This window comes from Thermobia domestica, chromosome 10, assembly GCF_964235325.1.
Source record: "Thermobia domestica chromosome 10, izTheDome1.hap1.1, whole genome shotgun sequence".
NCBI lineage: Eukaryota > Metazoa > Arthropoda > Insecta > Zygentoma > Lepismatidae > Thermobia > Thermobia domestica.
In genome coordinates this window covers 5,867,032-5,880,887 of record NC_137463.1, presented here as the reverse complement: position 1 = coordinate 5,880,887, position 13,856 = coordinate 5,867,032, and the positions used below count along the sequence as shown (strand labels likewise).

Below are 13,856 nucleotides of genomic sequence, written 5' to 3'. Positions count from 1 at the left end.
GGTAAAATCAAGAATTACTAAATCACATGGGACTTCACGGTATGCTCAAAAAATTTTCCAGCGCGCTCAGTATTTTATGTCCAATAAAGGAAGCCTTAAAAAAAGTAAAAAATAAAAAAATGTTTATTCGATTTTAATATCTTTATTTTAATTTTAAAGTGATTAGTTGGAGTATTGTATTTAATTAACATTTTAGTTAAAGTGAACTTTTTTGCATTTATTAATTACACAGGCCTGCATTATTTCGGTTATGTTATGTTTTTCACCATTGGACGATGAATTTCTATGTATTTTGGTGCGCTGAATCCAAAAATGACCGTAGTTTCTGTCCATCACGTCAGAATTGTTTGCAAATCTCAATGTGTCAGAATGAGTTATATATCGGAAAACATCACAAATATGAGACGTACAGACAGATTTCAGGACATAGGAAATGCTGTCATCTATTTGTTTGCAATAAAAACAAAATGTTGGCAATATAAACCGGCAGATGGCAACACTCGCGTCATTAAACGTTGTGTGAACTGCAACTATTAGTGCTGGTGCAACCCTTCGTACGTATCCTTTGCAATCCAAAGTGTGTGTGTGTGTGTGTCGACGGAACAGTAAACATACAGTGTTCGACATGGTGTCAAGAGGCTGTAAAACGTCTGCAGATTCATTTTGTTATATTTGTGGCGAGGTCATGTTTGCAAGGCACAAGGACAGATAACATTCATACAAGTGTATCTCGTGTATTTTGGTTGCAGAAAAAGAAACCTGGGTCCACTTTAAAGACGTAGTAATCAAGTTTTTGGGCAACAAGAAGGATCCGAATTTCAAGTCTATTATTGATACTATGCTGCTGAAGTACGAAACTTTAGACTGTTTTATGAGTTTCAAGGTTCATTTCCTACATTCCCATTTGGACTACTTTCCCAAGAATCTGGATGCTGTTAATGAAGAGATGGATGAGAGTTTCCATCAGGACATCCAAGAAATGGAAAAGCGTTACCAAGGACGACGGAATACAACAATGATGGCTGACTATTGCTGGATATTGCACCGAGATAAACCCAGAAAAGAACACAAGTGGAAAAACCAGAAACACAACATTACTGGTCTAAAGAGATCGACACAATGATTAGACTCGTGAGTATTTCTTTTCTATTATATTTTCTTCTATTTCTAAGCCACACAACACCACATGTTTTTATATAAGAAACCGACTATGTCATTACGTCCCACATTTGTGATATTTTTCGACATATATTACATTTGCATATTGTGTATTTCAACATATATTATATATGCCATTTGCAAACAAGTCTGACGTGATGGAAACAAACTAAGATTCTTTCTGGATTAAGCGCATCAAGATACATAGGAATTCATCATCAAATGTTGAAAAACAGAACCATCACAGGCTAGTGTTACCGATAATGAATTTATATCTCTTCTCTTCCATGTGCGTCTCCTATGATCGATTAACTGTTAATAAATATTCAATAACCCATTTTCATATCTGCATATTCATACAGCTTGATCTCATTGTATACTTGGTGCCAGCTGGAGGAACCTCACATTGGACTCTATTTGTATATTAATTATCGTTCAAATGACAATTTGATTAACTAACTTCAGAGACAAATCGTTGCCAGCTACTTACGTCATAAAGGCATCATGGTTGGACTGGCAAACGGTTTTTCCATTAGGCTTCTGATGGCAGTATTCCGTGGTTGAGTCGTAGTACCAGTACAACTGGTTCAAACCACACGCAAAACTCGTCAGCACCAAGAAGAAAATAAACAGAAATTTTGCGATATCTGAAAACAAGAAGGGGATATAAATATAAGTTTGTTGATTATAGAATTGATACAATAAGGCTGTAGCCCGAAATCCAAGACAGAGGGACTGAGATCATGTTAGGGGACAAGGGCGCCCATAAGGGGGGAGGCAAGAAGGGTCGCTCGCCCCCCTAGAGGAAATTGTACTTTCGAATATAAAAAATCCAATAGAATTTTTACATTAGTTACAGCAAAATTTGAAACCATTTTTGAAACGTCGCTTATACTTGCCCCCCTTGGAAACCACAACATGGGCGCCCTTGTTAGGGGAGCTAACTTAAGTAGCTATATCTTATACATGTTGAACACAACAGGTGTACACTATTGATAGTATTCAGCAGTATACAGTACATACATAGTTACAATTCCTAAATCTTTCTTCTACGAAGGCGGGCTGAAAAGTTCTGGTTGTTGATTAATATCCTCCTTATTTTTATTGGAACTTTTACTGAGCATTACTCTATCTCTTACTACAATGCCACGTAGCAGTTGTCATCTGCCCATGTGATCAGCAGTTGTGGCCAAGATGGCGACTGGTATAGACATGGGATTAAAGCAGAGAGCCGTAATCGAATTCTTGACGGCGGAAGGAGTTTTGCGACCCCAAATTTTTCGCCCGATTCAAGTTGGGTACGATGAGGCCTATGTGGAGTACTCGTAGAGTAGCGTTCGAAGATGGGCTAACGCTGTTAGACGAACATCCAAACCATCCCACGTTTACTAACAAGCCTTCTTCTGGAAGGCCAGTAACTACCACGGGCGTGACTGAGTCAAGAGACAGTTGACTAATTGTTCCGTGAAAATAGAAGAATCAAGCAGGAAGATAATTGCCCTGCAGCTTGTCTTCTCTAAGGAACGAGTCAGGTTAATAATCGGAGAACTGCTGAAGTACCGCAAAGTGTGTGCAATATGAGTTCCAAGGATGCTGACAGATGAGATGAAGGACAAGAGGAAACAGATATCTGAGGAAAATCGATACGAGACGGAGGGCGACGCTTTCCTGTACGAAATCGGCATAGGCGACGAATCATGGGACACCGTTTGATTTAACGATGAACAGGAAATCCACGGAGTACCATCACAAAGGATCTCCCACTCCCACTCCAGGTCCGTGCATCTGCGGCAAAGGCACGCGAACTCAGTTTTTCGATATGAATGGCATTGTCCGCACCGAGTTACCACCGCGAACTCAGAGCAGTACATTGAAACCCTAACGAAGCTTAAGCTCGACTGACACTCGTCAGGGCTGAAAATCGATAACCTCTTCTTTTTCATGACAACGTTAGATCCCACACCAGTAAGTTGAGCACCAACGCAATATGAAGCTTGGATATATTGTCCTCTTACATCTTTCATACAGCCCTGTTCTTGCACCCAGTGATTTTTGCAATTTTTTTAAACTGAGGGAAAAACTTAAAGGCATTTACTACTTATCAGATGAGGACATGCAGAGTGGTGTACGATCGTAGTGTCGCTCCCAAGACAAGGGTTTCTACCGTGACGCCGTGGGAGGATTGGTGTGACGCGGAGGAAGTGCGTGGAAGTAGATGGTGACTATACAGAAAAGTGATGTTCTAGAACTGAAGGGTAAATATCAACGTAGATATTTTATATTTTATTAAATTATGTTCAATATAACCCAAAATGTTAATCAACAGCAAAACTTTTCAGCCCAACATCAGCTTATATTCTCAATTATAAGCTTCAAGTATTGTACCGCATATACTTCAAACCTTACATATATATATAGCTATTGTAAGACTGATTATTTAGATAGTATTATACAAAGTACAGAACCTTATAATAGATGATATACCCAATATATTAGTATACTGTAATACTTCATGAAATGTTTGTAACTCTTCGGGACTGACAGTAGGGCTAATGCTGGTGAATCAATTACATCATGTAAAATTTTTTTTAAAAGAAAAAAACTCTTCTTGCTTCAAAAGATTACAATAAATAATTTGCTGGAAGTGCAACATATTTTTATATTGATATATTTGTGTATTTCTTTATATTAAATAACGCACAAGTCTGCATTGAATTGACTCTAGACGGTGTGCATATTTTGTGCACTAGGGTTTCAGTTATCGACATCTATTCTAGTTAGGGACTAATATGTAGTATATACAATTTAAAGCACATTAGGGTCCGTCAACTTGGAGTGCGGAATCGGCAAATCACATATTAAACATGCTCATAATTTTGTACACATTTTGAACATTTTTGTACAGCTTTTAAAAAACTTTGTAGACCCCTATGCTTCCAGAAATTTGCGATAAAAATTACGCACTCCAAGTTGACGTTTGAATACGGAATCACCAGATCCAAGATTTAAGTAGCTAAAAATCATCTGCAAATTTTGTACAATTTTGTATACCCTAAAAATAGTTTTGTACACCCCTGTGTTTGGAAGAAAATAGCTCTAAAATTTCAAACTCAATCATCAACTTGGAGTGCGGAATCATCACATCGAAGATTTAGATACACAAACATAATCTTCGAATTCTGTACACTTTTGTACATCTTTTTAAAAAGTTGTACACCCCTGTATTTCGAGAAAACTGGCCTTAAACTTACGGATTCTACCATAGGCAAGCCATCAAGTAGGAGTGCTAATTTTGGAGTTTTGGAGCTAATTTTCTACAACACAGGGGTGTACAAAACTATTTAAATGGTGTACAAAATAAAGTGGGAGGTGTACAAAATTTTCCGGGACATGTACAATTATATCCGCTAATTATATGTCTGATATTGCTACTCGGCACTCCAAGTTGATGGTTTGCTTATGGTAGAATCCATAATTTTAAATCGAATTTTCTCGAAATACAGTGGCGCAGTGATATGTTATTTATATGACATTTAAATTCCAATCCTTTTTCTGTGAGTGTGAGGCAGTATATTGCATTTCTCAGTATTTACCGGTAGTTTGTTTATTTTACATCAATTAGAAAATACATGAATATAATTTTGTAAACTGACACAATCCATCTCTGAATTTATGGCAAAATAAAATTTTAAACTATCTTCATGTAACAACTTTTGTGACTTTATTACATCAGGAAAATTATAAATAGACAACGGAAACAGTAAAGATCCTATGTAAAAACCCAGCGGAACATCTTAATGAACTGCAAATCCGGAAGTCAGAACATATCTGTAGTGTGCACGATGTCTTCCAGAGAATCACCAACATCTGATGACGAAACGGGCACAAGACAAAACTGTTCATTGAATGTCGTTCAATCGTTACAGAGTAGTAATATTTAAAGCATATTAAATGCAATCGAACCGCCCACCATGTGTAATTCAATTTCTTCATGCGATAATCTTGAGATTTCAGTTAACTTAGCAGACAGTTAAGAAATAGTAATTTACGCCTTTCACGAACAACATGATTCACTCGTTCAGGAGGGTAATCTACCGCAATAGTTATCCAAACTTATTCATCCTCGTTGTGTACATTGGCAAAGCAGACGGGCAAGCAGATATCACATACAGCTCCAGCCGCAATCCTTACTCATTCGACTATAAATTTCGACTGTATTATGTTCTCCCGTTTGGAACAATCGAGTTACATTATGTAGTTCACACTTGGCGGTTGTTTCGATTGTACTCGATATTTTCTCAACTTTACTACTTTACAGCGGCAGAATCTCTCTACCAATGTGGGAGTTGAGTGACGTCCAATGAACATCTTTGTCTTATTCTCGTTTCAGCCATCACATACAGTTCAAGTCGCAATCTTTGCTTATTCGACGATGAATTCCAGCTATATTATACCCTTCCTTCTAGAGCAATCAAATTATATCATGTTGTTCACACGTGGCGGGTTATTCGATTGTAGGCTACTCGATATTTTCTTAAGTCTACTGCTTCACAGTGTTTGAACGACAGAGTCTCCTTACTAATGCGCGATGGGTGATGTCCAATGAGCAACTTTGTTTCATTCTCGCTTCGTCGCTCTCATGTGGTTCTCTGATGGCTTAACAGAGGCTTAAAAAATATCCCTTGTACCTATTAATCGATCAATGAAATATAGTCATATACAATACGCTTGAGAGTTTTATACAACAGTATAGATGAGTATGTGTACGATGCTACCTTAATAAGCATCCAACAAAAGATATACCAGTACTGGTTCTTACACAAGTGATTCAGCATATATACAGGATGTTCGAAAACAACACCGACAACGTTTGGGAGATGATTCCTGATACCAAGATAAAACAAAAAGTATAGACCAACCTGGGTGTACAAATGCTTCCTTTCGGAGTTATAACCTACCGAAAATATGAAAAAATGAACTTTAAAGGTCCATAACTCCAATACTATGGGACCTACTGTAATCGGGTCAAGACCTCACTTAGGAACTAGTATGTACCCTACGCAAATAACCGAGTTTCAGAATCCTCAGGTACTCACGCAACAAGTTTTATGGGGAGTTTGGCTACGGGCGTATAATCTCAAGGACTCACCAACTACCGCAACACGAATTGTTGCAGAAGTACCGGAGGATTCTGAAACTTGGATATTTGGATAGAGCATATACTAGTTCCTAAATAAAGTCTTGACCCGACTACGGTAGGTCCCATAGTTTTGGAGCTATGGACCTTTAAAGTTCATTTTTTCATATTTTCGGCAGCCTATAACTCCGAAAGGAAGCATTTGCACCTAGGTTGGTCTATACTTTTTGTCTTATCTTCGTGTTAGGAATCACCTCCCAAATGTTGTAGATGTTGTTTAGCAAACTGTAGAACATTGACGTCGTTGAATGAAAAATATCATTAACTAATTTCGTGTGATTCAATTAAACTTCATTCACCAAAGAACGTAGTTTCAGTGTTGCCGTACCTATGATCATACATCCTAGTGAAATTTGTAGCGGTCCTAGATGGGGATTCGTTTGGAACAAATAAATGATCCGAGCGAAACTGAACACGTTGGCTACAGCAAACACTCCTTCTGCTATGAGCGTAGGATCGTTGTTCGGCCACTGATTTCTCGACATCTCCCTGCGAAAATACATATAAATCAATTATTAACAAATGACATAATACTACAACAAACACCTAATTATATTCATGCCATACAAATTAGATCAGGGTAGGCCTACTTGATAAAAATTAGCTGATTATATGTTCTGTTCTTATATAGGGTGACCCAAAAGTAGGTATATAGTCCCGTACTGATCTGCTCACTGTATTTCATATAATTTCTTATTGTTGTCAAACAGGTAGACCTATCTTCTTTATCACTTGTTCTTAATGTCTTTTTACTTATACCTTAAGCCCGGAACAGCCAAAGCAAATAAACCCATAAGCTAGAATGTTATACTTGACCAGGAGTGTATACCTACTTTTGTATAAGTATTAAAAGTTGAATTTTACATGGGAGAATTTTAAGTTTCCTCTCATTTGCTTTAAATTTTATTTCATTCTATCAAGTATAATAGTGGGTAAATATAAAATTTGTGTATCCATGTAATGATAGTCCTTCCCGCTAGTCTAGAGGCTTCGCGCGTGAGCCTCTGGTAGACATAATTTCGAGTTCGATTAAAAGTGGGTTGGAGGACAAAACAAAATGGCTTACGGATAAGTACCACAGTTTCAAACTCACATTTAATTAAATTTGTTATACTTTAAAGCAATATTTACTTCATACCGTGAAATTTATTATGATTTTTATAACACATAGTTCAAGCAAAAGATATCCAGTGCCAGTATTAATACTTATTTATAACAATTCAATAGTTTAAATATTTCAAATTAAAATAGACAAAACGGACTCTTGTCCATGCCAGTGATGTCAACCTGTGGGAAAAATCCCATTTTTTTGGGAATTTTTGACGTTAACTGAATGGGATAAAGATAATTTTCGTAGAAATTGGAAAGATATATGGGATTTTTATCTAATGTAAAATTCACAACAAAGAAATTCTCTTCGAGCGGGGAGTGAATGTAATGAGTCATCACTAAGTGTGTCAATGTTGCCAACTTTTAGTCTGAAGTCTTCTCTTTGTCAGTGGCAAAATTAATGCTACTGAGGAGTGACTCAAACATATGTGACTCTTAAAAATCAAGTATAAGAGACGAAATTTGTGATCTCTTATTTAACGAAAGAAGAAAACAAAACAATGAACCAATGAAAGAAAGAAAGTAAAATATCAAACGAGAAACAATAAATTTGCAAACGTTCCACCGAAATGCGTCGAGAACAAAACTTTTCTGGTATCAATCGGCTCAGTATAAGGAGATGATACAAAGGTATGGACTACATTTCTGGCAACATAACGAAATATATTTGTTCTCGATTAAGAAAAATAGTTATTCACAAACTATTTTATAACTATAGAAGATCGTTATTCACAAACTATTTTATAACTATAGAAGATCGAAATTCATTGATAATTCACCCACAGATTGAAAAGAGTAACACGAAACATACATAAGTTTCATTTTCATATGTTATTATTATTGTTACTACTATTGAGGTGAGTTGATTTTGACTTTAAATTCCCGTTCAGCAGCAAAGCTATATGAGACGTGGACCTACTGATTAACGTAGAATGAGTTCTCGCAAGGGAATCGAACCCGGGTCTCCCACGCCAAAGGCGCGTACGCTAACTGCTCAACCGAGTATGAACTCTATTAATAATAATAATAATAATAATAATAATAATAATAATAATAATAATAATAATAATAATAATAATAATAATAATAATAATAATAATAATAAAATTTGGGAAATTAAGATGCAAAATGGGATTTTTTGCCTCTCGAAATGGGATTTTATAGCGTTTCAGGTTGGCATCACTGGTCCATTCCATTGTGGCTACAGTATGTTCTGTAACTATTAAAACCAGTGTTCAGTTAAGCTGGGAGGGCATTCCGGAAAGAATTTGTCTTACATATTGTTTAGTTAAGTAACAATTTGGCTTGTGAGCCATGTCCATTATAGCTGTTCCACTAAATATATTTTTCCAAGTTATGTAACTAATTAAAATTATTCAATATTTAAAACACACGTTTGTACGAGGAGAAGTCAAGAAGTTTTGGCATTTCTGATGCCATTACAATGAATTGTTTACAGTACATCCCTTAGGTTGTCTAATTATGAATTTGACAAGTATTAGCACGTCATAACAGGCAGTGTACGAGTAATGTAGCTGAACGAAGGAGTGTGTGGTGATGAGTTGAGTTGAGTTGAGTTTAACGTCCCATTCAGTAGCAATCCTATATGAGACGGGAGACGGATCGGCGCCCTTGGTGTTTCCACCAATTGGAAGACCGGTAGAACAAGTGTGTGTGCGTGTTCCGAAGGTGATTAAGTGAATATGTGCTTATATTGTGATAATAAAGAGCTATAATAAAATTCCCTGAACTTTTTGACTTCCCCTCGTATTATAGAATACTCTGTGACAAAGTCTAACAAGCTTTAGAGCTACGACTTTAAATAATTTAAGTCAACATACTATAGAAGTTACAAAAGGAGATGAAAATGGTGCAGGAGTACGGTATTCCGTTAAAAAAAAGGGTCCTGTGTACATTATATAAACAATTTGCAGTTCTTGTTTGTGGAATGCGTGAATTAGCTTACCTAGGCCCGTACTTGCTGGTATTAATTTGTGCATAGGCCACTGCTCGTAAGGAGAAGGTGCAGAGATAGAGAGAGAGCATGATAAAGTCGAGCCAGTTCCACCACTGGCGAATGTAGGCCTTGAAACCTTCTTCCCAAAGCTGTTTGCACTCGGACCACACCTACAATGGCGATAGAGAAAGTATTATTGAGACATTATTGAAGCAAGTATACATTGGATGTCCAAAAAATGTCTGTCAATTGGCATTGAAAGTAGCATATATTTTAATCTCGCTCGACTCTAGCCATAGGAACTAAACACACGGTTCTGATTGGTTGGAGTTATCAGGTTCTCGCCAAGTAGCATATATATACCAAAAAGAAAACATCAGAGGCTTGTAGCCGAGCGTGTTAGTACTGAAAATTGCTTTTGGTGTGGGTTCAAACCCGAACAACGATTTTTTAAAAATTTTCATAACACTTTTTTTTTTTATTAAAATAAGATTAAAATAATAGGTCTACTCATTTTATCTTAAACATAGTATATAATGCATACATTATGTTTTTCCACCAGCTACCTTGAGATTTCTGATAGCCATTATAAGTAATGACGTTATAAACCAACAGGATAATAAGAAATGGGGCAATCGCGAGGGGTTTCAGGGGTAGTTGGGAGATAGAGAAGGGGAGGTGCCGGAGGCACAAGGAGGGGAAAAGACTTTGTATACATAACTTCAGTGATAAAAAAAAGTGATTTACTTGCGTTACGAAACATAGCTGAGCTGAGCGAGCGAAGGCGTTTAGAAACCCCGCAGGGCTCGGTTTGTTCCGCCTTGACCCCAATGACAATACGTCACACTCGGATGGTGCAATTTTGATGTAAATCTAAGATCATCTACTTCGTTGTGACAAAACACTTGGCTAGCGTAGCGCGTGAAAAGAAATATATGCTTGAAAGTAATACCATTTTTGAGATACTTTGTATAAAACATGTTAAAAACTGACTCCTTCAAACATAAACATGTGTATGCACATAGTTTTGCATGATAATGCAGAGGAACATCTTAGGATACCTGTACATTGATGCATTTTGGTTTACAAGCCTATTACTTAAATAGAAACACGTATTCCTAGTGCACAGTAACTTTACGGGCATCCTTCATAAGGAAGTTTCTATCATTTTACAAAATATAAATTTGTGTGTTTTAATAATTTGGTGTTGGTTTCACTTGAATTTTAAGGATACTCGCTATGCACAACCCAACTTTTTAAAATTTTCGGACTAAATGAGAGACAATACAGAGCATGTAAAACTTAATAAATGAGCCGGACAAAGTCTGCAAAATGCTTTTAAATGAACTAGTAGTGATTTTCAAGTTCTTTCATATACGATGAGATTCCCAAAAGCTTTTAACTTGACACTGAAATATCGCATCAGCGGTAACAAGCTCTTCATGACACATGGTGCCATCTATGGAAGAAATAATGTATCAGTTTAAATTGTTAAGTTGTGTCAGTTCGTTGGAAGCAGCCATTTAAGTCAGTCGCTGTGTGTTGAGCTCCTACTGCATGACAATGCTCCAGAGCACATGCCTGCTGTTGCCAAAGTTGCAGTGCTAAATCTGGGCTATACGATGGGTGCTAAAGCTCTTCCAAGCCACAATCTTTCATTGCAGCCCTCGTAACAACAACAGTGTGAACTGGAACATTGCAATGCAGTAGGAGCTCAACAAATTCGACTGCTTCAACGAACTGACGCAGCTTGACAGTTGAAGATGTTGCATTACTTCTTCCATAGATGGCACTGAATGTCATGAACGACTTATTACCAGTCGTTCGTTATTTCAGTAACAGTCTGAAAACGTTGTGAAATACCTTCGTAATGAAAAAAAAAAATTGTGTACCCGACAATGTCGTTATAAACTGCGGATTCAATTTTCTGGCCTTAAAGAAAAGGTTCGAAAACAGCTTCATTCAACAGCATTTTACAGATCCGTAGGCCAGGAACATAGCCAAGGGGTGGGTCTGGGGGGTCCGCCCCCTTAGAGACCAGAAATGAAAAAATAAGGTAGGATGAAACAAAAAGAAACGAGAAAAAGAAGAATGAGATATAAAAATAAAAACCCACAGCAAGCGTTTCGTTACTCTTTCTTATGAGAAGCTTAGTGTGGAGGAAACGGAAAAGGGTCAAGTTAAAAATTGATATTATTGCAACGGAGCATTCCGAATTCCATTTAAATCAGCTCCATGCTAATCCTAAGGACTACAAATGACGATCGATCAGATAGACTCTCAGGTAGAACTTAAACAAATGCCCACAATCACCAATAATATGAGCCTGGCAACATAGATTCCAGTTACACTTGCTAAAGAAATTTTCAATTTCGCGGCTACACTAATCCATTTTATAGAACGTCTTTACTACCGAACGCGATCTCGTTGTTATCCTTGACGGCATTAAACGAAGATAAGTAAAAAAAGTTTTTTACTTATCTTCGTTTAATGCCGTCAAGGATAACAAACGAGATCGAGTCCTCGGTAGACTTAAAGACGTTTCTATTAAAAATGGATTCGTGTAGCCGCGTCAAATTGAAAATATCTTTAGCAAGTGTAACTGGAATCTATGTTGCCTAACAAACCAATGTATGTTGCCAGTAAAATAGTTTAGATGGATCGTCCCTCCCCTGGTGTGTAACTACAGTATTTTATGTCACGCCCCTCTCTGCCATTAAGAAAACCTGGTTAAACGAACCAATATAAATGTTGCCAGTAAAATAGTTTAGAATGGTCTAGAACCTGATGTGATATCCATAGTATTTCGTCATGGACCCCCCCTATCACGAAATCCTGGGTAAGTACCTGACGTAGGCCTACTATTTATCCCACTTTCTAAATGTTTTATGTTCTTCGTTGTCTTTTTGTTATTCACATAAAAATTCAGAAAATGAGGAAGAGTAAACGAAAATTACCTGCAGTTAAAACCTGCCGAAAAGAGGATAAAGAAAGTGGGCAAGGGAGGATATCTTCCCTCAACTTATAAGTTCGCATAAACTTGATTATGAAACATTTCCCAGATAAGTTTCACCTTTATTTTGGTAACATATGTTACTCAAGGGAATCAAGGTAAATTACCAAAGTTGTGAAAATAGAAAACCACAAACTTTGTATGATATTCTTACGTACAAATGAAAAGTTAACATTCTTTAATATGCGAACATAAATCTTTAAGCTCTGAAAGGAGCTTCAGATACAGAGATCATCAAAATGAGATAGTAAAAAAATGAACAAAAGTGTTTTCCTTGTGCACTGAACGCGCAATGTGGCGTATAATTCTTTGAGACTTTATTAATCACTCTCATTGATTGGAATTGAAATGAGTTAAGAATGGAAAGGTAAATTTACCCTATGTTATATACAAGGGCGCCGATCCTGAGGGGCCCCCTCATTGTATTTACAAATTTACAATATTTGGCATAATTTGAATGCAATTTGTCTTACCTCGTATATCCTTTCTGCATCTGAATGCCCCCTGCGAAATTTACAGAGAAATCGGAGCACTTGGTTATATATATATATATATATATATATATATATATATATATATATATATATATATATATATATATATATATATATATATATATACAGGGCCTGATCCAGGATTGTCTGAGTGGGGGTGCACTTATAATTACAAAATAACCAATCACACTGAAACTGTTCAAAGTGACATGTGACAATATTCTTTACCTCTGAAAACACTGATGCATAGAACGGAGAAAAGTATTTCAAAGCGGGTCGCAAGTGTTATGCAGGAAAAAAATGTTCTCTGCTTCTGCCTTCTGTTTTCTTTCCTACTTAACAAATGTTATATTGCTTTGCTTGGTGAGTCCTTTTGCTTCAACCTTCAGAAAATCGGCTTAAACTATTGCTTTTGTAAAGCTCTTCTTTCTTTTAAGCCCCAAACGGAAACATTACGACAGAAATTTTCGGAAAGGGTTGCTATTTTCACTCTTAGCTTTTCATTTTAGACAGTGCATATTTACAACGAAGGGAGGGGGGGGCACGTGCACCTTTTCACCCTTCTAAATCCGGCCCTGTATATATATATATATATATATATATATATATATATATATATATATATATATATATATATATATATATATATATATATATATATAAGGGGGCGCGGTGGCTCAGTGGTAGAGCGTTCACCTCTGGTGCTTGGGTTCCCGGGTTCGGTCCCAGCCCCCGCCAAGTGAACTTTGTGGTGGACAAACACCGTGCTCGTGGGTTTTCTCGGGGTTCTCCCGTTTCCTCCCACTTTCTTCATTCCACCATTTCACTCATCTCTCATCATCACCGTCTCCTTTAGCCCAACCGGCATAACCGTGGGACGTAAAACTTCAAGATTTCATTTCATTTCATATATATATATATATTTGT

The 13,856-nt window shown here is 36.9% G+C and overlaps 1 protein-coding gene across 1 annotated transcript in view; it reads right to left on the bottom strand.

Moving 5' to 3' along the window:
- Nucleotides 1-13,856, bottom strand: part of LOC145662910 (transient-receptor-potential-like protein) — a 191,529-nt gene that overhangs the window by 59,231 nt on the left and 118,442 nt on the right. The window contains exons 9-11 of the mRNA XM_081728915.1: nucleotides 9,432-9,592; nucleotides 6,684-6,844; nucleotides 1,649-1,805 (exon numbers count right to left, since the gene is read on the bottom strand). Coding sequence (XP_081585041.1) covers nucleotides 1,649-1,805; nucleotides 6,684-6,844; nucleotides 9,432-9,592 — 479 coding nt within the window. The remainder of the gene's footprint in view (nucleotides 1-1,648; nucleotides 1,806-6,683; nucleotides 6,845-9,431; nucleotides 9,593-13,856) is intronic.